Source organism: Pelodiscus sinensis, chromosome 2 (assembly GCF_049634645.1).
Source record: "Pelodiscus sinensis isolate JC-2024 chromosome 2, ASM4963464v1, whole genome shotgun sequence".
Classification (NCBI taxonomy): domain Eukaryota; kingdom Metazoa; phylum Chordata; order Testudines; family Trionychidae; genus Pelodiscus; species Pelodiscus sinensis.
Genome location: NC_134712.1, coordinates 238,646,035 through 238,671,871, shown reverse-complemented (window position 1 = coordinate 238,671,871; position 25,837 = coordinate 238,646,035). Strand labels below are relative to the sequence as shown.

The 25,837-nt window shown below is 42.7% G+C and overlaps 1 protein-coding gene across 4 annotated transcripts in view; it reads right to left on the bottom strand.

The window, feature by feature from the left end:
- NCAPG2 (non-SMC condensin II complex subunit G2) overlaps nt 1-25,837 on the bottom strand; it is a 116,715-nt gene that overhangs the window by 42,364 nt on the left and 48,514 nt on the right. For all 4 annotated transcript variants that reach the window (XM_075922741.1, XM_075922744.1, XM_075922742.1 and 1 more), the window contains 10 exons: nt 25,298-25,477; nt 24,303-24,455; nt 21,541-21,763; nt 18,090-18,190; nt 17,308-17,481; nt 10,493-10,563; nt 9,730-9,883; nt 9,402-9,575; nt 6,602-6,718; nt 6,316-6,462 (listed from right to left, as the gene is read on the bottom strand). In XM_075922741.1, the coding sequence (XP_075778856.1) occupies nt 6,316-6,462; nt 6,602-6,718; nt 9,402-9,575; nt 9,730-9,883; nt 10,493-10,563; nt 17,308-17,481; nt 18,090-18,190; nt 21,541-21,763; nt 24,303-24,455; nt 25,298-25,477 (1,494 nt within the window). The remainder of the gene's footprint in view (nt 1-6,315; nt 6,463-6,601; nt 6,719-9,401; nt 9,576-9,729; nt 9,884-10,492; nt 10,564-17,307; nt 17,482-18,089; nt 18,191-21,540; nt 21,764-24,302; nt 24,456-25,297; nt 25,478-25,837) is intronic.

The window sequence follows — 25,837 nt, the reverse complement described above, 5'->3', positions numbered from 1 at the left end:
AGGAACTAAGCTGGCACCCAGCTCAGTTCCAGGATCTCAGACCTCTCCCTCCCCAGACAGGGGCTGCTGCCACCCAACACTGCTGCATCTAGATCAGAGGCAGCAGCATGGGGCAACAGGCAGCTGGTCTGCAAGGGGAGCTGGTTTTTAAACTGGATCCCCTTGTAGGCGAGTTCCTGCCTGGCACCCCACACTGATGCCTCTGACACAGAGGCAGCAGCACAGAGTGGCAGGGGGCTCCTCAGAAGTAGAGCTGGAGCGCGCTGGCTGCTGTCTCCACCTCTGGGTACTACAGAATAGTTGACTAACCAATAAGAATTCATGAGGTGACTTGACAATTCGATTAACCAATATTTAACATCCCTACTGTGCATAAGAAAGCTTGATGCAATCCGAGATCCAGTGGGAGAGTCTCTGTGATGAGACGTCCTGGCCCTTATTGTGGTTTGCTATTGATACAAATAGTCTGGGAGACACCCAGAAAGGTTTAGTTGGCTGCAGGTAAAAAGAGAACATTCTGCGCAGGTCCTGAGTGTGCATTTTCATCTTGAAACAGTTGGCATGTGATTTGGGGAAGATGGGAAAGTGTATTGTCCAACTGAGGTGGAAGAATGGGTGTACCTTGGGGAGGAATATGAGATGGGTACGTAAAGTGACTTTATCTTTAAAAAAGGTGGTGTATGGGTTGCGATTCGAAAAGGTGGTGTATGGGTTACCATTCGGGCTGCGATCTCTCCTACCCGTCTCACCGAGGTAATGGCTACAAGAATAACAGTTTTCATGGATAAGTGTAATAATAAGGTGGTGGCCATTGGTTCAAAAGGCGACCAAGTTAGAGCATTCAATACTAAATGCAGGTCCCACGGTTGTATTGGTGGATTGGTATCTGCTGAGTGCATCTGCCATTGTATTCAGGGTGCCTGGAAGGTGCACTGCAATTATAATTATGTTGCATTTCCAAAGTGCTATGGCCTCTGTGCAAAGTGCTTGAGACGAGTGCTTGACGATTTATGCTCGAGACGAGTGCCTGATGATTTATGTAAAACATTGCTGCGACATTGTTTATGTAGTCTGACATGGCTGTTGGCAATGAAGGGGAGGAATTTGATGTACGCATTCCCGACTGCACGCAGTTCCAGGACGTTTATGTGCAAGTTCTTATCACTGTCACAGGCCCTGGTAGGTGTGATGCCATAAGTGAGCGCCCCATCCTATACGAGATGCATCTGTTGTCATGAAGATGGATGGCTTTAGTAGGTGGAAGGGGACTCCAGAGCAAAGGTTCCATGGGCTTAGCCACCAGTGTAAGGATTCCTTTACTATCCTTGGAAGGAGTTGGAATTTAGATAGTGGATGGACATTGGGTTGGTAAACCTGTCCCAACCAGCTCTGTAATCCTCTCCCATGCAGTCATGCATTGCTGACTAAGTTGCATGCTGCCACGTGCCCCAACAACCATAGGCATTTGAGTGCTGTTGTGCGGGGGCTGGACTATAAGGTATTTATCGAGGCCACAATTTTTTGGAAGTGGTCTGTAGGTAGGGATGCGGGGACCACTGTCAAGTCGAGGCATGCTCCTATAAACTCTCTCTTTTGTGTAGGAGACCGCTCCAATTTGGTTTTGTTCACCTGAAGCCCACAGTGTCGGAATAGGTGTCTTGAGACTGACAGAGAACAGTAGGAATTGTTTTGTGAGCACAACTTGGAAGCAATCATCCAGGTAAGGAAATATGAAAACTATATTTCTCAGATACGCTGTGACAACCACCAGAACCTTTGAAAAGGCCCTTGGGGCTGTAGAGACTCCAAATAGAAGAACCTTGTATTGATAGTGTTGAGAGTCTATAACGAATTGAAGAAAACATCTGTAAGCAGAGTGGATGGCAATGTGAAAGTATTCATCTCGCAAGTCGAGGGACGAGATCCAATCATTCTATTCCAACACAGGTAATATAATAGAAAGCGTTACCATCTTTAATTATTGTTTCTGAAAGAATTTATTGAGGGCTCGAAAGTCTCTAACCTTTTTTCTGTCAAGAAGTAATGGGAGTAGAACCCCTTGCCTCTAAATTGTGTGGGGACTGGTTTGATTACCCCTACGTGTAAAAGATGCTCTACCTCTTGTTGAGGAAGGATCTTTTGAGAGTGGTCTCTGAAAAGGAACAGTGAAGTGGGGTGGGAAGAGGGTATGGACACAAAGGGAATAAGGTAGCCTTTTTCAATTATCTGCAGGACCCATCTGTCAGAGGTTATACATTGCCAGTTGTTAAAGAAGGGTAACAATCAGTGATGGAACAGGTTTGCTTGAGTTGATGGTGTTGAAATAGATGAGAGGCTCTCCAGCCCCTCGACCTGGTGATCAAATTTGCATGTTGGACTGCTGCAACTGTTGAGAATTGGTAGAGGAAGGGTGGCACTGTTGGTTTCTGCCCCTGCCCCATCCTCTTGGTGTTAGTCTTGTCTATTGTAATGTTGTGCATATAAAGGGTATTGAGGCCTCGGGTGAGGCTGATACCTATATTGCCTTCTTCTAGTGCTTGGTTGTGGATCCTCAAAGACTGAAGCATTACTTTGGAATCTTTCATGGAGTAGAGAATTTCATTGGTGTTAGTTGCAAACAACTTCTGACTGTCGAAAGACAGATCTTCCACTGTAGATTGAATTTCTCTGGGGAATGGAGTGGAACTAACCCATGACACCCTTCTCATTACTACTGCTGTTGCTGTAGAACGTGCAGCCATATCAGCAGCATCTAACATGGGTTGTAATGCTGTTCTAGCAATCGTGTGACCCTCTGACACCAGTACTGCTGTCTCTTAGCCTCGGGAATATCTGCGACCAAATCATGCATTTTGGAGTAATTTCTATAGTCATATTTGCTCAATAAAGCTGCATAGTTTGAAATGCAAAATTGTAAAGCAGAAGACATATATATCTTACGCCCAAATCCGCGAAGCCTATTGCTACTGCGGTCTGATGGAGTGGACCAGTATTGTTGCTGCTTGGATTTTTGTTGTGCAGCATCCACTACGAGGAAATTAGATACTGAGTGAGTAAAAAAAACTCAGAACCATTGGTTTGGACATAATATTTCTTATCTGTTCTCTTAGCCTTAAAAGAGATTGATGCATCTTTGCCGGTTCCATTATTGCTGGATTAATTGGCAATGCTATTTTTGACGGTGTTACTGAGCGCAATACATCACTTAGCTCATACTGATTTTCCATAACCTCCTGAAGAGGAATGTTTAATTCAGCGGGTAGACGTTTAAGGTGGTCTTAGAAATGTGCAGCATCATCTAGGTAGCTGGAGGTGGGGCCACTGTAGGGGAGGGTCATTTTGGTCAGGCGAAGTTGCTGCCTGCTGTGTGGGTGGGTCCCCTTCTTGTATTTGTTTAGAGGGGGGATACTGCACTGTCGTTTCTGGCCATGCTGGTGTTTCTGATAATATTGTCATTTGTCTCGGTATTGCCAATAAGGGTATGGCTCAGGTGGGGTTACCCACAAATAGCCATAATATGAACGCATATTCCCAAATCTGGAAGAATAAATAGTCTGGTCTGTGTAAGTAGAATTCTCTGGGGAAAAGCCCCTAGAGAAATCATTGTTAGATTAGGATGAAAATCTTTCCTGAGAGAGTGATCTCTGTGATGTCAACATAGCGGGAGAGTGCTCAGGGTCTAAAAATTGTGAGTTAAAAGTCAATGAGATTATAAGTCCCTGTGTTGGGTATAGTGCCCAACTGGTGTTGTCAGTGCCATAATGGGAGGCACAAAGGCTATTTGAGTCATTGAATCATGCCTCGGTACCGAGGAAACTGGCACTACATCAGGCGCCTCTGTGGTGGGAGCTGAGGTGCCTGTTCACATGGTCGGTGCCATGCTCTCATTCTGTGTCAGCAAGACTGTATCAATGCCATATGGTGCTGCAGCTAATGAGGCAGGCAACTTAAAGCCTGATGCCCCAGAGCACGATTTAGTGCATGTCCGCTGTTTTACTGCGCTGTGGGCTCTGGAGACGCCCATAGCGTCATATGTGCCCCTGGCATCAGCTGTGAGAGAGATGGCCATTTCAGTGCTGTAGCTCCTTGAGGTGCTAAGGCTCACTTTTTGGTTCTGTACTGTTTATGTTCCTCTGGCTGTTGACATGGGTCAGAAGCTGGTCTAAGAGAGTTTTCCAGTAAAAATAGTTGAGGCAGAGGTCTCTGTCTATCTGTGCCCACAATTTTAACTTTGCACAGTGAGGGCATTTTTGAGAGTTATGCTGCACTCCAAGGCAGCGGACGCATTGTGAATGGTCATCCAATATCAGAATACACAAGGTGTAGTGCTTAAACCCCAGTCAGCCAGACATGTCCGTGAAAGCAGTTAAGAACTGCAGAAAGGGATTTTTTTAAAAAACTAATTAACTACCAAATTAACTGCTACAATAAATTTATCTGGTTTTCAAAGAGATATAATTACGAAGATCCGAAGAAATTAGGGACACTGCTGAGTCTGTCTGTAGCTGGAGGCGGCAGAAGAGGAACTGAAGAGCGGAGGGTGGGAAGGGCCTTGCGTATGCTTGATGCCTGCAGCCTATCAGTGCGTGGCTGCCCATGCCCATGTGCACGGCCCCTGAGACACTGCTATCAAATCTCTGATCTGAGGCTCAGCAGCAGCAAACCAACATAATGAGGAGCACCCACGAGGACATCTTTATTTTTATGTAACTGCTAGGGCTGTCAAGCGATTAAAAAAGTTAATTGTGATTAATCGTGTGGCTGCCCCTTTGAAATGCTGCAGTGGCATTTCACAGGGGCACAGCTAAGGAAGCCCGGGATCAGCTAGAGTCCTCAGCTGACCCCAGGCTCAGTGCAGCTGCACCTTTGAAACGCAGCAGCGGCATTTCAAAGGGCAGCACCGCAGGAGCCTGGGATCAGCTGGAGTCCCCAGCTGACCCCGACTCCTTTCAGCCCTGCCACTTGGAAAGGCCACAACAGCATTTCCAAGGAGTAGCACTGCGGGAGCCTGGAGTCAGCTAGAGTCTCCAGCTGACCCCAGCTCCGTGCAGCACTGCCCCTTGGAAGTACCATGGCGGCGTTTCCAAGGGGCAGTGCAAGGTAGAGCCTGGGGTCAGCTGAAATCTCCTGATTAGCTGAGAAACTTCAATGTGCTGCTCTAGAACATCATCCTCTCATTCACGGATTAGACTAGAAGGTAGAACATGACTTTCTGTCCAAGCACCTGTCTCCTTCAAGTGTGACAGGTAAACTTTTCCTTCAGAAAAAAAACTGCAAGAAAACGATTGACAATAAAAACAGAGCTCAATAATTGTCTCCCACCACCCATGAATACCTTCTTAAATAACAATACCTTGTGCTAAAGATGAATACTTAATCTGCAGTAGAGAGTGAAGGCTCTTATGGCAGTTGCTTGATTGAAGCTATGAGACCCCTTTGAAGCGCTGCGGCAGCCCTCCAAAAGGGGCAGGGCATTAGGAGCCTGGGATCAGCTGGGGATTCCAGCTGATCCCCGGCTCCATGTTGCAAAGCCCGTGAAGTGCCAGAGTGGCAATTCAAAGAGGCAGAGCAGCATTAACGCCTGCGATTAACGTGTTAAAAGGATTAACACATTAATCATGTCCTGCATTAATTGGAGGCATTAATGCAGGTCAATTGACAGCCCTAGTTATTGCTCATGTGCAGAATTGATGTGCCAAGCAAAATTATTTTTCACAGAAATTCTATTTCTACTGGAAAGTTGCTACAGTTAGGCCTTTTGTTCATCAGGGGGCACTGTGGTGCTGGAAGAGAACAGCTACTCTGGAGCTAGCCTTAGTTGCTGATAGGGAAGTGAAAAAAGTGACCTGCTGGTGACATCAGGTCAGCAGATAAGTGATATGGGAGAACAGATAGTGTAGGGTAAATGGGCCTTGTTATGGGTGGTGGGGACAGATAGGGGGCAGCTGCCCCAGGACACAATGATTGAAAAGGGTTCAGGGGCTTCCAGCCACTGCCACCTCTACATCAGCAACAACTGGAGCTTTGGGACCTTTACATTGCTGTCGGAACTCTTGAGTAGCATGTGCCAGGCAGTTTTGAAAGACTGACTGAGGGGAAGTTAGCTTTCAGCCCTACCCTCCTGCCTGAGCCCCCACCGCTTCCAAGGACATAAAGCCACACCCACACTTCGCCCAGCATCTAGTAAAGGTTGTCAGCCTCCCTGCTAGTGGGATGCATTTCTTGTACCTAAACATAAACGTCATATACATAAAGCATTTAAAAACAAATACTACCTACTGTTCATTAAATCTGAAGTAAAAAGGGTTCTCTAACCTGGCTGATTAGCTGAGAAACTTCAATGTGCTGCTCTAGAACATCATCCTCTCGTTCATGGATTAGAATAGAAGGTAGAACATGACTTTCTATCCAAGCACCTGTTTCCTTCAAGTGTGACAGGTAAACTTTTCCTTCAGAAGAAAACTGTGCAAGAAAATTATTGACAATATGACAGGTAAACTTTTCCTTCAGAAGAAAACTGAGCAAGAAAATTATTGACAATAAAAACAGAGCTCAATAATTGTCCTCCTCCACCCATGAATACCTTCTTTAATAACAATACCTTGTGCTGAAGATGAATACTTAATCTGCAGTAGAGAGTGAAGGCTCTTATGGCAGTTGCTTGATTGAAGCTATGAGACCCTGCATCAGTCCCTTTCATAATTGAGACAAGAATCTCCTGCAATGTTATAATTTATAATTATATTTAAAAACAAGTCCTGTTCTGCACTATGCTTTTGTCTACTTTCTGAAATTCAAATACATTTTCAATAAAGCCAAGATTTTCAGAAAGTGAGTGGGTCTGATCACTTCATTTTTTGAGTGCCCAACTTTACAGTAAGGAAGTTGATCTTCAAAAAATGCTCTGCACCTATCCTCTGGAAGTCAGGCTCCTTTAAGAGGTCTCATATTGGGTAAGTTTGAGGCACCTAAGAAAAATCACTAGACAATTTTGGAAATCTTGGAGTAAGTCTTGTACGCTTTTAATTCATTCCTGTTCATAAACTAAACTGCTAGTTATTCACAAAATCCAGAGGCATGTGAGTTTTAAATTACAATAGTTGCATTTGATACAGATTAAGAGGTACAGTTAACCCAGTCCACAAATAGTCCACACAATCATATTTTGTGGCCAGTGTATCTCTCTTCTTGGAAGGCAAATACTTAAAGAGTAATTGTATTTAGAGTTTCTGGTAGTCTCTTCTATTGTTACCCTTAGTTATACACCTGTAAGGGTGTGCTCTTGTGCTGCAACACAATGTCTGGAAGGAGACACTGACACCTAACAAGACATCTAATCACTCTTTAAAAGATCTCCAGGTAGCTGTCTTGTCACAAACCAATTCTACAAGACAAATACATGGAGAGGCGTTGGAATTACAATTCATCCTCACTGATGACCTCCTCAGTGGAGATAATGATAGTGGGACATTATCAACCTAACATTCAATGAAGGTGTCAAAAGCTCTTTGTCTGTGTAGATTCTTGCGTTAGTACCCTTCTTATCTAATTGCAATCCTATGATCCAGATCTGCTTCTCTTAACTATTCAATCTTTAGGTTACCAGTTCTGACTACTTGTTTTTTCCTTTGATATTTTCATACCCTCTGCTCCATGTTTCCTGCCCCCTTTCTTTTTTTCCCTTCTCCCATAATTATTTTGGGTCTGCACATCCTAAATTCAAAACTCTGGTCATCTGAAGAAGTGGGCTGTGCCCACGAAAGCTCATGATACCATCCACATGTTTTGTTAGTCTATAAGTGCTACCAGACCATTTCTTGTTTTTTAAGTTTATCCTGTCCAGACTAACTCGGCTACCCCGTGAAGTTTGGAATGAGATTGTTAGTCATAAGTGTTATAGCATCAAATATGCAAAAGACATTTTGATTAAATTCAGGCAGTACACACTCAGAAAGTACACAATAGCTAGCTTTTTGATCACTCTTTTCATCAAATTATTTAATCGGCTCATAAGATTATCATGATTGCAATGGCAGAAGAGCCAAAGGAAGGTGCAATGATGAATCGTACTGAGATTTTTGAAGAAAAATGTCAAATCTAAATTTCAGTGGTGGTGCTATGCAACATTAAATATTGTAATACCCAGGGCTCGACAAATACACTGGCCCGGCGGGCTGTTGTGACGGGCTGGCCTAAGCCCGCACTACAGGCAGCGCGCAGCACAGAGCCACCGGGAAGGGGGAAGTGCGGCAATTCTCAGTGCCGGGCTGCCTGCGTGCAGCTCCAGTGAGAGGACGTGGGGAGCGAGCCAGAGGGCGGGACTCCGGCAGATGCCAGGATGCTGGCATGACGTGGCGTCCTGACATCACGGCCAGTGACCGCTGGATTCAAAAAGGCTCTGGCAACCCCGCAAAGTGGAAGGCAGAAGCCAGGTTGGGGAGGGGAAGGGAAGGGAAGGAGAAAAATATGTGGAAGGGGCTTGTGCTGAGGGGAGTAGAGTGGAGGGGAGGAGGTCAGAAGAAAAAGAAGAAAGGGGAAGGCACCAAGGGACAGGCTTGACAAATGCCAGGGGGCCAAGTGCAGACAATGAGGAAAAGGACAGGAGGGGAGGTGTCAGTGGGAGGGGGGGACAGGGTGATGCTGGGAGAGGAGAGGGTAAGGGCATTGGGAGTTAGACGGGGGAGGGAGAGGTGCTCGGAGAAGGCTTGAAAGAAGGGGTGGGCATGAGGAAGGCGGAGATGGAGCAAGGCATGTGTGGGGGCACAGGGCATGGGGGTGGTGAGGGGGTGGGTATCAGGGAAAAAGAGGGCATAGGGGGCAGTGGCAGTGAGGGAAGGAGGAGGCACCAGGAGGGTGCAGGTGCCAGGGAATTCTGAGGGTGAAGCAGAAGGGCAGACACCTGCAGGGGAGGGACCAGCACCAGAGGAGAGAGGCAGGGCAGGTGTGTAGAGGGAGGTGTTAGGAGAGGGGAAGAGGAGGAGTAGCTCACATGATCAGAGTGGGGCTACTGGAGGAGTGGGCACAGGGGGGAGAGAAGGGCTGGTGGAGGGGGACAGGTCTCAGGAAGGCTGAGGGCAGTGAGAAGGGCAGGAGTCAAGACAGCAGAGGAGGGTGAGCGGTTAGGGGGCAGCAGGCACCAGGGGAGCTGATGGAGCAAGAGGAGGAGACATGGCAGCAGAGGGAAAAGGTAGAGGTTTATAAGATATTTATTAATAACTTGGGTGATATTTATTAATAACTTATTAGTAATTACTGTTCTTATTCTTATTAGGAATTTTTGCCATTAAAAAAACACTGGGGGGAGGAGGGGACGCGAGTGCCTTTTTTGTCTGGCAAGTAGGGTTTTCCATAATTTGTCTAGCCCTGGTAATACGTTACATTCAATATTCTGCAAATATTACCTTTGCTGCTCCAAGTACTTTCAAAAGCTGGTTCAATTTCTTTTTGTGGACAGATAACAGGCAATCCCGATTCATGGACTGAGTCAATAAATATTCTAAATAATCAAGTGCTAATTCTGGCTTTGATTCATGTGTTACTTGGATATGTACCCGCCGCTCAGATGCTGTATTACTCTAAGTGAGGAGAGAAGAAGGACAATATTCAATGAGAGATAAAGAATACTATAATAAACTTTAGTCTGGAGGATAAATTATAACTACAGTGGACAAATAGAATCAGATTATATAATGCAACATAGTAGTAGACTTTAGCATTTTCTTTACAAACCTTTCTTGGCGTAATCTCATCAGACATCCAATCACAGATTAACTCTATAAGGTGTCCCACTTGTCCCCAGCGACACAAGCAGTCTATCAGGATCGAGTATTTATTTTCATCAGCTCCCTTCTCAAGATTCCTCAATTTAGAGATTACACCACAGCTAAAAATAAGTTTAGATATATCAGTTTGTATTCACTAATGCAGCAATGACTTACACTAAAACTGAAACTATATCTGAAACATTAAAAAAAGTTTATAGGCTAGGGATGTTAATAATTGTTTATTTGTGTAAATGTATAACTGCTGAATTTTTTAGTAGTTACACATTTACATTTAGGAAGGCAGGTGGAAACAGATGCTTGCAGGGAGCTGGCTTTAAAGCCGGCTCCCTGCATGTACTGGCTCCCACCTGCCCTTTCATCCCCTGGGCTGTTGCCTCTCCAGCTCCCGGCACCCCAACATTAGCTGCCCCTGATATAGAGGCAGCAAAGGGAGGGATGGTGTGTGTAACTGTTAGGATTAACCAATAAGCCCAGGCTTATCGGTTAATCGTGTACATGGATGCACACCAATATCCCTATCATAGGTCTAACAGTCCCTACAGATTTTACTAAGCAGCCAATTTTCCTGAATGGATAAATGTGCCTGAATTTATGTGCTATTCATTGAAAATATTTTAATGTATTAGAAATAAGAAATAAAAATAAAATTTAGGTTGACCAACAGAGGACCCCCGTGCCCCTCAATTTTGGCATTAAGAAAACAGTACCTGAATGTAGGAACAGCAGAAGCTGGCATGAAAGATGCCAGAATAACTAATGGAATTATGCATCGATCATCCTAGGATTAAAAAAATACATATATATAAAAAGGACTGAACCAAAAGAATATAAGTATCTTTTTGAGAAGGGCAGTCTATCACTGCAGAATCTTCATAACCATTGGAGAATCACCAGAAACAGCATTGAAAATAAATATATAAGCATACTTAGAGTGGACTGTCAGAGTCATATACTTGGGAGCACATCTGTTCTTGGTGACTAAATACAAGTTCTCCTACCAGAAGCAAATATTCATTTGAATGTATATGAAAATGAATGGTTATGACTGCATCCAAATCCTTTCCACTTAAACAGTATATTAGAAATAGAATCCAAAGAAATGGGTATACAAATGGGTATGGCTCTACAATGGCTATTTACTCATACTAAATAACCTTTGTTCTCTAAGCATTTTCACTGCAGATCACTAATATTGGAAAATTAACTGTCAGTCATTCCTCAAAGAGGAACCAGTTAAAAGATTGTGGGATTACTTTCAGAAATCAGACATGGCACCTGGATTCAAAGACAATGATAATACTGCCTAAATGTAGGGATTACACATCAAATAGAAGCTTGCAACCAGGGCCATTCCTGTCCAAGATGAGTAAGCTTCTCAAAGCAGCCTCCCAATAAGTGACTACAAGAGGACCCCCAGGGGGAGAGTCAAGTCCAGAATTGAGTCTGGTTTCAGAGTCAAGTCCAGAATTGAGAATAAGACAGTGAAGCCAAAGATGTCATTGGATTTTGAGTTATGTGAGAGACTGCAAAATGCTTAGCAAAGGTATGAGCACATGTCCACATCACAGCTATATATTTTGGAAACCAGAACATTTTTGAGGAAAGCTATGGAAATGAAGTGAATTCATACTCTAGAAGGAGGTTAAAGATCACGAGACTGATAGCAGTAGTAATGCAAATGGGTATCCATTTAAAGTAGGGTTTTTTGGGGGGCATTGAGGATCCTTTAACTCTGTCCACAATGTACAAAAATGTATGAGAAGTTTCCTGAAGGGTTTTGTCCTATCTAGATAAGAGGCTATTGTTCTTCTGACATTGAGTGTTTGTTTCAATGTAGCTTCAGAAAGAAAACTGGGAGATGGGTACGTTTGAATCTCTTCCTCTTTTGGATATATGTGCCATGAGTTGTTTGTTTCTTGTTATGTAAGAGCACTGCCTTTACTTCCTCAGAGCAGGTCATTTCTAAGCTCTTGAATCATTGACCACCCATGCCATGAGCTAGAGAACCAGTAGTGAGATGATAGATCTGGCTGGCTTTCTAAGAAAGGAAAAGAGGAACAAGCTGGAGAGTGATTGGTTGAGAAACAGAGGTACTACATTTGTCTTGGACACATGGAATCGACAAAGATAATCCTGGGTTTTATTTCTCTATATCTTGAGCAGGACTTCGACTGTTAAGACTAAACATATTGAACCTGTGAAAGGGGAAAAATGCTTTGGCTGATACTGCATGAAAGCAGGCTCTTATGAACTCCAGGTGTTGTCCTGGAACTTGTGTGAACTGTGACATTTAATTGTAGCCTCATTCAGAGGAACAGGCTCATGGCCTTTTGTATTGCAAAACCCTTGTTGAAGGAGCATGCTTTGAGCAGGCCATCGTCTAAGTATCAGAAAGTCAGAAACCGTTGTTTGCAAAGATGCACCAATACCACAGAAAGGACTTCTCACAACATTCCAGGCACAGTACCTCATGCTGAAAATGATCCTAATTGAGAGTAAATCACAGAAACCTTCTGTGAAATACATAAACTGCAATATGGAAGCAAGCATTCTGTAGATCGAGGGCTGAGAACCAATCTACAGTGAAACCTTTGTTATCCGGCACTCTGTAAACCAAAAACTTTATTAACCGGCATTGTCCCCAGCCACAATACTGTCACATCTTCAGGTGCACAGGCCTGGCTTGATTTACCATGATTGGCTTGAAAAAATTTTATTTAAGAAGTACTAATCATCTTTAACTCAAAATAGAAATATGAGACTAACTGCCTCACACTACAAAACTACCAATATTAAAAACTCGAGTTTTACTATTATTTTCCATTGGTTTTTCCTAGGTTGATGGGACCCTCAGACAACTGGAATTTTTAGCTAACAGGAATGCCCCAATCCCCGAGCATGCTTGATAACTCAGGTTTTACTGTACTTGGTCCAAAGATGGAATTATTGCTGTGACAGTTACTATTTTGAACCACTGAAACATTTACACATCTGTTGAGTGATCTTAGTTCCAGAACAGATTTTCAACAGCTGTTGTTTTTCAGTACCACAAAGTATTTGTAGTAGGGTCCCTTCCCCCTTTGTTGTGTGGGAGCTAGTTGTATAGTACCCAGGTTTAGGAGAGCGTCTGTTTCCTGTCATAAAAGATGTTTGTGAGAAAGTCCGTGAAGAAGGACGGAAGGGTGGGGGAGAGCATGATAAAGGAGTTAAAATGGATAGACTATCCTTTAGAAATTATCTCCAGCACTCATTTGTCCACAGTTATACATTCCCCATCTTGAAAAGAAGGTGATCGCCAAAGTGAAGAACATGTGCGGATTGTTGCAGCAGGTAAGGATAGAGGTGGTCACTCAAGTCCTTGGCCAACTCCTCAAAACTGATGTTTAGATGTAGAAGGCTGTGAAATGGATGCTTGAGGGACAGCTGGTCTTTTCCGCAACTGCTGTCTCTAGCACTAGGGTTCTTAATACCTGGGGGGGAAGGGTTGTGGACTGAGTATGCTAGGATCTCCTGAATTTTTTTTTTTTATTTTTTAAAACAGAATCGTCTCTTTTTTTGTACAGGAGTACAAATCCCCAGTGTGGAGGCAGGAAAAGGGACTAAGGGAATTTGTGTGCAGCCATCTCGGTCTTGTTAACAAGAGAGCAAGAGTCAGGCTAAGTCTGTGGCCTGACAACGCGAGATCTGTAATTAGACGCTGCCTTTGCCTCTCGCCTCTATATGGAGATAAGGATAGAATGCTGACTCTGGCAGGGACCTTGAGATAAGGAGCATCTGGGTGGAACTAAATAACTGTTAGCCATTGGTGTTTGTAATGAGAAGGAGACTAATTGTTATTGTTATTATATTTAATAGACAGTATATAAACTGCTTCATAATTGCTTGTATTCGAAGATCTGCCTCGGAGGGGGGGGAGGCTCCCCCCCCCCCCCCCCGTCCGAACCAGTTTTTCCCTTGCTGCAGCTCGTAATAAAACTGCCTCTGGCTACTTGTTGCTTACAAACTCAGAGTGAGGACAATGTTTTCTTACACACCATCAAGCATAAGGTAGCTGTAGAATTTTCTTTTAACAAGTAGAGGGATTCATCAGTTCTCAGAACAATTCTGGTTTGTAAAATGGAAGGTTCTCAATTGTAAATTGGAATTCATTTGGGAAGCTATGCATGACAACAGGTTTCAGAGGATTAGCCATGTTAGTCTGTTTCAGCAAAAACAAAAAGGAGTCAAGTGGCACTTTAGACTAACAAATTTATTAGGGTATTAGGAGATAAGATTTCATGAGCTATCACTCATTTCCTCAGATGCTGAAAAGAGGATGAGAAAAAAGGAAGGGATAAAGAGAGTTAATTAAATCTGAGTGATTGTGTCTCATCTCCATAGGTGATGAGAATTTTCAAAAACAGACTGCAATGAGAAACTGCTGAGCTGAAATTTGTGTGCAAATTTAACACCCTGAAACAAGATTTAAATAGACACATGGAGTGGCTCTCACCTTACAATAGGTAGTTTCCCATTCAGGTACTCTTACCTTCTCATCACTGTTGGAGAGGAGTCACAATCACTCAGATTTAATTAGCTCTCTGTATCCCCTTCCCTTTTTTACCCCCTCCGCTTTTCTCTTCTACATCTCACATCCTCAGATGCTGCTCATGAAAGCTTATCACCTAATATAGTGGTTACCAACCTTTTTTTATACTGCAGACCAACAAACCCATTCACAAACTTTTGGCGGACTTGGGGATCCGGCCCAGAGTCTGGCTCCAGAGTCATGGTGAGCAGCAGCAGCAAGCTGCGTCCAGCTGTGGGAGCCAAGCCCAGCCCAGGCTCCCAGAGCCCCTACCGCTGCTGCTGGGTCCTAGCAAGCAACCCACTGCGCTGCAGCATCTGCTCCTGAGGGCCCTCCTGTGCCTGGGCTTGGGCAGAGTTTCCCTCATTAAGGTATTTTTCAGAGAAGCCAATGCAGTGCTGGGCACAGGGAGAACAGACAATCCCAGGGAGAGGGGAAGAGAGGTTTCTGGGCAGACTGGGCCTTGCTTCAGAGTCCCGCAGAGACAACCATCAAGGCATAGGTGTGGCCTGGCAGTGTGCCACAGCCCAGCAGCCAGTGGTTCGCGGCCCAGCATCAGTCTGCGGCCTGGTGGTTGGAAACCACTGTGAAAGAGTCAGAGTCTTTGGAAGGAACCTGGTCTTTTGTATATGCTCTGTTATAGGTGGAAGGTATTATGACTAGGGTATACCATATATTGTTTTTCCTGGGTCCAGCAAGGCCTCGTTAACAGGTAACACAATAGGCAAATAGTGTGCAGAATGTCAAGAAGTTTGTATTGTGATTCCTTTACCTATTCTAGCAGACTGTAATGAATCTGTCACTTTTTTTTTATAAGAACTTGAAACAAATTGTCTGTTAAGGTTGTTATAAGACACATAAAGGATTTCTCAAGACAGAATGAAGAGATGTTGGTTGCAGGACTGATCTCCTTGTGTTGAGTTGGCAAAATGCGGTGGCCATTTTTATGCAAATTAGACACGGGATATTTAAATCCCTGCCTCATTTGCAATATCGACCTGCCTAATCTGCATCCCTCTGCCGACAGAGGGATGCAGTCTAGACATACCCTAGGGGCTCTCAAAAATTGCTGTCAATAAGGCACCCAAGGGTCTTAGTAAGGCTGCTGAGGTAGCATAAAAGGCTTCGTTGGGACTAATAATGTTAAAGACTTGTCGACTATCTGATAAGCATTTGCTTATCAGATAGTTTTCTGACTAATCAACTAACCCGTTTTGGCTCTTGTACATTTCAAAGGAGGAATGCAAAGTGTCTATCGACTAGTTGATGGAAATTCCATCAACTAGTCAATTAACTGCATTTTAACATCCTTGGATGGGACACCCAGGAGTATCCATGTCATCATGGTAAGCTGATTCTGCACAGGCCTCAGGTTGAAAAGCTCCGTGATAATTGAAAGTAGACCCCTCGACAGAAACATGAGATTGATGAGTATCAGAGGGGTAGCCGTGTTAGTCTGAATCTGCAAAAGCGACGAGGAGTCCTGTGGCACCTTATAGACTAACTGAAGTGTAGGAGCATACGCTTTCGTGGGCAAAGACCCACTTCGTCAGATGCATGTAGTGGAAATTTCCAGAGGCAGGTATAAATATGCAGGCCAGAATCAGGCTGGAGATGACGAGGTGGATCCACCTCGTCATCTCCAGCCTGATTCTGGCCTGCATATTTATACCTGCCTCTGGAAATTTCCACTACATGCATCTGACGAAGTGGGTCTTTGCCCACGAAAGCGTATGCTCCTACACTTCAGTTAGTTTATAAGGTGCCACAGGACTCCTCGTCGCTTATGAGATTGATGAGACTGTCATCTTCCTTTTCTTCACCACTTGACAGAGCTGGAGAAGTTATGGAAGCTGTGGTAGATTGTTGATACTCCAATGCCCGTCTGGAGTGAGAGGTGGTCAGTACCGATTGTACCGAATGTATTGGTACTGAACAAGTGTTTCTGAAGCCACCGAAGTCCCTGGAAAAGTGAAATTCTTCCAGATCAAGGATGGTTGGTGACACAACAGAAGCAAGAGGAGTAGAGGCACCTAATTTGGGAGGTGCTGACAGTGCTGGATGTCTCTTCTGCTCTGATGAATGACCAATAGGTGTCCATCTGATTCTTCCGCTAAGGAAATTTTCAGATAGCTTTTACAGCCCTGGAGGGTTCTTAGAACAAAAGCCACACAAATAAGAGAAAACCTTCCTTGGATTATCCTTCCAAAGGCATCACCGGAAACAACCAAAGCTTGGCATCTATCATGAAGAATACCACAGGACTAGGGAAACAGATCAACTAAACTAACAGAACTAATTGAGCCAAACAGGTCAAAGCCTAACAAACAACTGCATCAAGATACTGCTCATCACAAGGCAGAATTAAGATAGTAAAAACAAGTGCATGAAAGGGAAGAAGAGTCTGTTGTTTCTAAGTTTTCTGCTTAAGTAATGAACAGAAAAAGTGGTAAATGATTACACTGAATGGTGGGGGGGCAGAGGGAGGGGACTCCTCATGCTATTTCACACTGAATATTTTGGTCTGCAAGGGAGCCTCGAGTGTCTATGCTTTTCAGAAACTTCCTACCATGATGCCAAGAGACCAACAGCACATGCACACCTAGCAACATAGTAGGATGACAATCAAAGGAGAACAAAAGTTATTTATTTGTTTCTGTTTCAATACTTTAAGTTATAAGGGCTCATCTGCGAGATGATATTATAGAGCACTCTCTCTTGTTTGGGAAATTCCAAAGGACCTCAACTCCAGACACTTGTAGTTCATGGTATCACACAGGCACCATATGAAAACACAATTGCAGAAAGACAGACCAGGGACATGAGCACATATATCATGCTAGTGGTAGAATTAAAAAATATTTAAAATTTTAAAAAATTCCACAGGTTTCTAAGAAGTTATTCATCTATATTTTAAATTGGCCACAATTTTTAATGTGTAATATTAAAATGTACCTTAAATACTTTAAAATATTCTGGAAGTACTATGGCAAACTTTCTGATTGTGTAATCTTTGGCTTCTTCATTGTGATCCAGTGCTTTATGAATACTTCTCCAGAGAATTACAGTAATCTCCAGTAAGCTTGCCATGGTAGCCACATCATTTATTGACAACACATTATTCAGGATCTGAAACGCAAACATTTGAGGGGAGGGAAATAACTAACACTGTGCAATACAAATGCAGATTAAAATTATGTTTTAAAAACTGAAAAACCCTTTCTGAACTCTTCATTTAATAAAGGAGCAATGTGACCTGCTACAATTCAGACTTGACCTGTACATAAATTCAGTATTTTTATACATATTTAAATAAATACAATTGCAAAATCTTTTCTACTATTGTAACGTAGAATAAACCACAAGAATGAGATAAGCATCCATTGCATGTATGCCTGGAATTCCCTCCAGCTTACTCCTGCTACTTGCCCATCTACCATATCACAGTAGTGTCCTTAAAACCACTCTCTCCTGTCTTCCTATCCCCAGAAATCCCCACCTGTTACCAGTGTTCCCTTTAAGCTGCTCAGCAGCACACCTTCACAGATGATTAATCATCCCTTGGCAACCTGGGCCTCTGACTGGGCGGGGCTGATTAATCACCTGAGGGAACACTGCCTATTACTCTTACGGTCTTCCTCTTTCTTGTTCACTTTCTTGTCTGTCACAACACAAGTACTATTTTAAAAAGTTATTAGTGCTTAGCATCAAGTGAAAGCCTTATTTTACTTTCTTACACTTATATTCTCCTTTTCACTTTCTTCATCATCTTGCATTTCTTTTATTTCTTTCTGGATGCAGGCATTCAAGCAGCGCCGAATAGTGAGCATTAATTTAGCTAAATTGTAAAAGTAGATCATTTAGACAATTAAAAACCCTTTATCAGCAACAGATATTATTGCAAGTAATAATAACAATCATTTGGAGGAGTGGGAAATAAGAAGTAGACAGCTAGTATAAAAGATACTAATTCCATTAAATGTAAATTTAATATATTCAAATACAAAACACTTAGGGTATGTCTACACTACCCTCCTAGTTCGAACTAGGAGAGTAATGTAGGCATACCGCACTTGCAAATGAAGCCCGGGATTTGAATTTCCCGGGCTTAATTTGCATGAAGCCGGCCGGCGCCATTTTTAAATGACGGCAGTTCAAACCCCGTGCCACGCGGCTACACGCGGCACGGAGTAGCTAGTTCGGATTAGGCTTCCTAATCCGAACTAGCTGTACTCCTCATTCCACGAGGAGTACAGCTAGTTTAGATTAGGAAGCCTAATCCGAACTAGCTACTCCGTGCCACGTGTAGCCGCGCGGTTCAAACTGCAGGCATTTAAAAATGGCGCCGGCCGGCTTCATGCAAATGAAGCCCGGGAAATTCAAATCCCGGGCTTCATTTGCAAGTGCGGTATGCCTACATTACCCTCCTAGTTCGAATTAGGAGGGTAGTGTAGACATACCCTGATGGATTTAAGTAATTATCACCTTTTCTGATCCAATCACTGAAGACAAAAAACAAGAATAAAAAATACCCACACTTTCCTTTGTGGTATTTCTCTTCTGAGAAGAGATCATTGGATTTATTTAGAAAAGGTATTACTTCAGTGAACTATTCTCAAAACATGATGGTTTTCTGTGACACTGAGGGAAAGGATTCCCCCTCTTATTTTTTCACCTCATAGCTAAGGCTACCATTTAAACTGCTTTACTGAAGATTTATGCATACTGAGTTACATGTCAGATATCTACAGAAAACTCTTGGTCAAGACTTAATCATTGTGAGATGAAGGTATCGATAATATTTAAAGAACAATGTATTTATATTGAAAGTACGCTTTATGGACTCAAAGTAAAAATTGGATCTGGTCTACAATAGATTTGGGTAACATGTCAGATATGTTTGTTGGGGTGTGAAAAATCCACATTCCTGAGTGGCATTGTTAAACTGACCTAACCCTCAGTGCAGATAGCACTAAGTCAACTGAAAAATTCTTCTAGTGACCTAGCTATTGGCTATTGCCTCTTGGGGAGATAGATAGGTAGCATTTTAAATGTAGCTGTACCTTAAGTCACCAATATAGTGTGTCCTGATGATAAGCCATCTAAGAAAGAGGGAGCTGTGACTCCTACCCTAGTCAGACAGCAAGGTAAAGAAAGGGTCTATTGTCTATCTTGACACAACCCACGAAATGGAAAGTCAAAGACAACAGTGAACAATATTAGCTGCATAGAGGTGACAAGAACATTATAGCATCAGAAGATCACCTTGATTGTGAATAAAGACAAAAGACTGTTTCAGAATCACCAAGTGTAAGTGTATCCAATCACTGAAAAAATCCACTAGGGAGCAGGGGATGTTTGGATCCTGATTCTTGTGAAACCATCCAGTTCTGCATGGGGTTGACCTTTCAGATGGTTGGGAAGTCTACTTTTTTATATAGGAAAGGTAACTATTGACAAGTGTAGACCTAGGTTCACATTTTATTATTTTATTTTATGTTGTAACCAGTTATTCCCATCACTTTCTCTCACTTCCAGTTCAATCTTTATTCTTTCTTAAAACTGCTTTTGTTTTATTGGAACTGCTGCATGGTTTATAGGAGCAATGGGTTAAGATAAACTGGTAAACAGGGGTACAATTGAACCTTTTGCAGCCGATGATCTGGAATTTCTGTGAGTGGTCCATGTCAGGGGCTTGATATAAAAAAGGAATGATTCTAAGGGACTCACTGCTTAGGGTACACCTACTGTTAAGCTGCAAATTGAATAAGCTGGCATAGTCCAGAGAAGAGTAGTTGAGTGGATGAAAGGCTAGTAGTGTCAGGGAGATGACATCCAGCTTCACGAGAAAAACTAGGTCTCACTAGAGGGAGGGGGTAACAAAGTGAGCCTGAGTCTCATCTGCCCAGAGAATCATCAAACCCTTCTAGACACAAATCCACAACATACAGTAGCCTAATTATCTTTGAAATCTCTCCATGCCTACACAAACATGTTCCTCTCTTGAATGGGTGTGTAGGGATTGTTCTTTGGGTGACCAGATGCCTCGAGTGTGTAGTCACTCTGTGAAGATTCTTTCTTTCTGACTTTATTAAATACTGGCTACAAAAGCATCTTTTGCTAGAAAGAAAAACTTCCTGCAATATACCTCCTTAATACAACTGGCTGAGAGCACTTTCAATTAGGGAAATTTGGAAGTTTTTTTTCCAGAAGAGACTTTCGTATAGTTCACCAGTTGACGGTACCAAAGGTCCCCAAGTATAAGATATTCTGATACAAAAAGTAAAGATTTTTCATTTACTATAGTATCTTCCATATGACTATACCAAAGCTGTTAATAAATATATTTAACATCACTACATTCCTGTAAGGTGGTTAGTCAGTCTTATTTTAAGAAAGGGTACGTCTAGACTACATGCCTCTGTCGCCAGAGGCATGTAGATTAGGCTACCAGACATAGGAAAATGAAGCGGCGATTTAAATAATCGCCGCTTCATTTAAATTTACATGGCTGCCACGCTGAGCCGACAAACAGCTGATCAGCTGTTTGTCGGCTCAGCGCGATAGTCTGGACGTGCGGGTGTCGACATCAAAGGTATTTGTCGACCATCCAGGTATGCCTCCTGGGATGAGGTTTACCTGGGTGGTCGACAAATACCTTTGATGTCGACACCTGCACGTCCAGACTATCGCGCTGAGCCGACAAACAGCTGATCAGCTGTTTGTCGGCTCAGCGTGGCAGCCATGTAAATTTAAATGAAGCGGCGATTATTTAAATCGCCGCTTCATTTTCCTATGTCTGGTAGCCTAATCTACATGCCTCTGGCGACAGAGGCATGTAGTCTAGACGTACCCAAAGAGAAAACATGGATACTAAACTTACTGCTACCTCTGCACCCACACACAATGAGGCTGAGCTGACAGGTTGATGTAACCTTTAGATCTTCATTACTTGCAAAGAGAATAATTGAGGACTGAAATCACTATAACACACTGAAGTTTTATAGAGGGGTGCTAGAATGTGCCCTTACTGGAGTTAAGACCTTTAAAATTTCTCTACTAATTTTATGTGAAAAGCAAAGATACAACAGTGGTCTATTACTGCTAAAACTATTGGAGACAACTTAATGTTATATAAGTATTATAAAATTGACATTTCCAGGACTTTTGTAGTGTTCAGTACTTTACCTATGTTGGTGGGAGCAGTGTACTCATAAGCATGCCGATAGAATTTTCTGGCTGCTGCTGGATTCATCTGTATTAGTGTAACACAGCGTTCACACCATACCTCCTCAGGTTGATTAACAGGCAAGAAAGAGTTAAACAGGAGATTTACTAAGCGACGCGATACAGGGCGTGAATCAACTTCAAGACGAGTCAGCAGATGCTCCATGGGACAAATCTTCCAGAACTTTTTTATTTTTTTAAAAAAGTGGGAATGGGGAGAAAGTTAAAGAAGAAGGGAAGGAGAAACAAGATATTACCTTTTTTGTTAATTACTTTCTGAACCAAAACATTGACTCTGAACAAAACTAAAACCTAAAAAGCTTGGTTTGGGTCAAAATGAAATGGTATGTAACTGGAACCTCCCCCCTCACCATCCACTAAAGAAGACAAAGTGAAAACCGGCTAAAAGGAGTAGCAGTAGTTTAAAAAAGTGAGAAATCTATATAAATTAATACAATCATATTACTAGGGAAATACCTTGTTTGTATTAATCTACTGGAAACTATTTTTCCCCAGTAGAAAAGATAATTGTATGAGCTTTCCTTAACAAGTCATTTTAATTATAAAGAAAAGACTATGTTATGATTACTAAGTCAAGCACCCAAGAGTTAGTAAATGATAGAATTAAGGTTGCCTGTGCATTATGAGTGTCTTTAATTACAGGATAACATACTATTCCCCCCCCCCCCCCCAAAGTATCCTGCCTCCATCAGTGCTCACTTAATGATAAGCTATTTGATATTTTGCTTTCTTTTCATTGTTCAATATGTGTTCAGAACTGTGGAATTCTTTTTTTTTTCTTTTTTTCAGAAATTTTGTTTCCTCTCCTCAGAGGGTGATAAAACAAAATAAAACAAAGCCATTGCAGAAAAATGTCCAAGGAGGGCTGAGAGTGAACAGCAAGCCTGCTGTAGCCTAAGTGAATTAGGTAGGTACTACAAGGGCTAGGAATGTTAAGGACTGGTCAACTATCAGATAAATTCTTATTGGATAGTCGACAGGATTGTCAACTCGTCGCTCCCCCCACCCCATGCTCCCTCTATCAGAAAGAGGCAACAAGGGTGGGGGAAGAAGAGGGAGTACTTCAAAGCGACAGTGCTGCATGGAGCCTGGGGCCAGATCCAGATTGCACGTGGCATTTCAAAGCAGCAACGCTGCATGGAGCCCAGGATCAGCTGGGGGCTCCTGCTGATCCTGGACTCGATATGGTGCTGCCCCTTTGAAATGCCACATGGAGCCTGATGATGCTGGGCTCCCTACAGCGTTTCAAAGTGGCAGCGCAGCATGGAGCTCAGGGTCAGCGGAGAAGTCCCTAACTGACCCCGGGCTCCACGGGGCGCACAGTAGTGGGGCTTCCCAGCAGGACAGTGGGAACCCCATGCACAGTAGTGCACTGACCAGTAGTGCAGCATGAACCTGATGCAGAGGCAGCAGGGCTACATGGCGCAGCAGCAGGCATAGGGGTGCAGAGGAGGCGGTAGGTTGCCAGGTGCTGCAGCAAGAGCCCGGTGCGCATGGAGGCAGTGAGGCCAGCAAGAGATGGGGAGCCGGCCAGGAAGAGGCTGGTGGCAGTGGAAGAGGCTGGTGGCAGGGGGGCCAGCAATGATTTCTTCTAGTTTGGCAAAATCCATCATCTGGGACAGGTCAGGTCCTGAGGGTGCCAGTCCAGGGAGGTCCAAACTTATAGTGTGTACGCTTTCACTGTTTTGTCAATAAAAGACATTTTTTGGCGACCAAACATACCACTAGAGACAAGGCCTAAGATTTCCATTGATGCATAACTTGCAATTCCAGCACAACCATTAGTATCCATGATCTTCCTGCCACTCCATGCTATCTCTGTTGAAGAAGAAACTATTTGGAAATACTGCTTTGACACCAGTATTTTAGCTAGACCATCTCCTGTATTTGAAATTGTAGAGCCTCTCAGTAGCAAATATTGGACTGTTTAATCTTTTCTTTTAAGGAGGATAATTTTATTTCATCTGTCCATCCCATCTCTCTCACCTCCATGTTGGCTCACATTATTCTCTGTGACTTGGTTCCCTTCTTCTCTGAGCTCATGAATATTCTTTCTCCAGCAGTGGCTCTGCCCCATAAAATGCTTCTATTTTGATTCTCCTGTCTGTTCTGGTCCCAGAAGACTGATTCTCTATGCCCTCTTTTCTTAAGTAGCTACTGGCCCAATAGAAAAAAGGCAAGAACAGAACCTGTTTTTGTTATTTAAAAATGGAAATGAGCAGTATCAATCAAGAATAAACTAAAGTTAGTAAGAATCTGAGAAGAAAAGATTAACTTGTCATATGGGGAGTTTGTTCCTCACTTGAGGTAAATATTTTGATGCAGTAATCTCCTGGCGTGGCAGTATTTATTAGAGATACCCAATTTCCATCGAAACAATCATGGAGAGGCAGGAAGATCATAGGACAATAGCTTTACTTACCTGGTACTTATCAAGAATCTAGACTACCATAACACTAACATAATTTTCAAATATATTGCATGAAATTCTTAAATACCACTACCCAGGATTTTACATCTCAAACATTTAATGGGACGTACATGACCATTAAAACAATTTCCTGCAAGTCTATGCAAATTATCGGTTAAGTATTCTCACAACTGATTGACTGAAGTATTGGTAAATATACATCTTTGAGGCTAAATAGCCTAATTCTGTTTACATGTCCTGTGTGCTGCCTACCAAGTCCTATTTATCCTACCTTTGCAGCCCTGAGCGCCTTAATTTTCAGCAGCATATCAACAAAAGCCACTCGCACTTTCTCAGAATTGTCATGGAGACTGTATTTTACTGTTGGCAGGAGCTGTTCCAATAATGGGTGGCTTAGTTTGTTATCCAAAATTATAGGCAGACACTGCAACAGAAATATCACACTGAATAAAAAAACAAAACAGCAGACATATAAAAACTGCTAAAATGATTACAGTTATTGAACACAGTGCCCATTGTTTCATTTACATCAAGAACAACTCAAACCTCTTAATTATTTCTTATTAATGCCATGAGGCAGTGTTTTGTTTATCTCTGGTATCCAAGGACAACATGTTTATGCCCAGGTAGTCAGTCTCTGACATTTCTTAGATGGTGTTGACCAATAAATCTTGGTATACTGAACTATCTGGGGAACAGCCTTCCCCAACAAACAGAAAGAAATATATATCCAACCATGGGAAGGCTGACAATGGAGTACAATACACAATACTTTTCCAGGTTTCTCTCTCTCTCTACTCACTTTTTTTGGGTCAGACGACATATCTTTAAAACAAGCTGGAAATATTTTCATAGTTATATGATTAAATATATATGTTTAGTTATTGAGTGTTATCTAAACAAGAAAATCTGGTAAAAATAGCCTTTCCACATTCAAAGTCTTTCCACCTTCATGTGGTCACAGAGAGGAATTGAGATGGTTGGGGATCACATAGCTACTCAAATGCGCCACTAAATATTTGGTATCAGACATGGATGCTTGTTCACTCCTAGAAGGCGTTTTTTTCTACATTTGCAAAACTTACAAGAGGAAGTACATCACAAGAGAAATTATGCAAAGACCAACTTGAAGAAGAATCAAATGGTTTTACAAAAAGCAGGCCTTCTACTAAAGTTGGCGTCTATTAACTTCCCAACCACATGCTTTAATGAAAACCTAAAAATTTACTACCAATAGAAGTTTTCAAAGTCTGTATATAAATATACCTTAAAAACAGAACAGCGAACATCAGCTGAGGTTACATCAAAAGCCAGATCTCCAATAAGTTTTTTTAAAAGCTCAGCAAGGATGGTTGCCGGAATCATCTCCCAGTATTTGGATGTTATTTTACTAACACCAAGTACCCCTGTAGAGCGGACCAATGGTTGAGGATCTTCTAAAAGACTCTACAAACAAACAAGAGGAGGAAACAAAATTTCATGTATGCATTGACTGCATATTTGGAATAATCTCCAAATGCGTGCTTATTGCTATTATAGATTGAACCTCTCTAGTCTGGCACCCTTGGGATCAGTGCTGAATCAGAGAATTTGCTGAACCACAGGAGGTCAATATTGTCTAGCAGCATTGCCAACACTCATAGACATTCAGGAGTAAATTAGAGCTAAGTATCAGCACAGAACACCGAGAGCCAGGGCTAGTGGTTGTAAACACATTTTATGGGACCGTAGGAAATGGCCACACCCTTCATAAATGGACATCCAGCTAACCAAAATCATGCCAGCGCACAGATTTTACCAGATCAG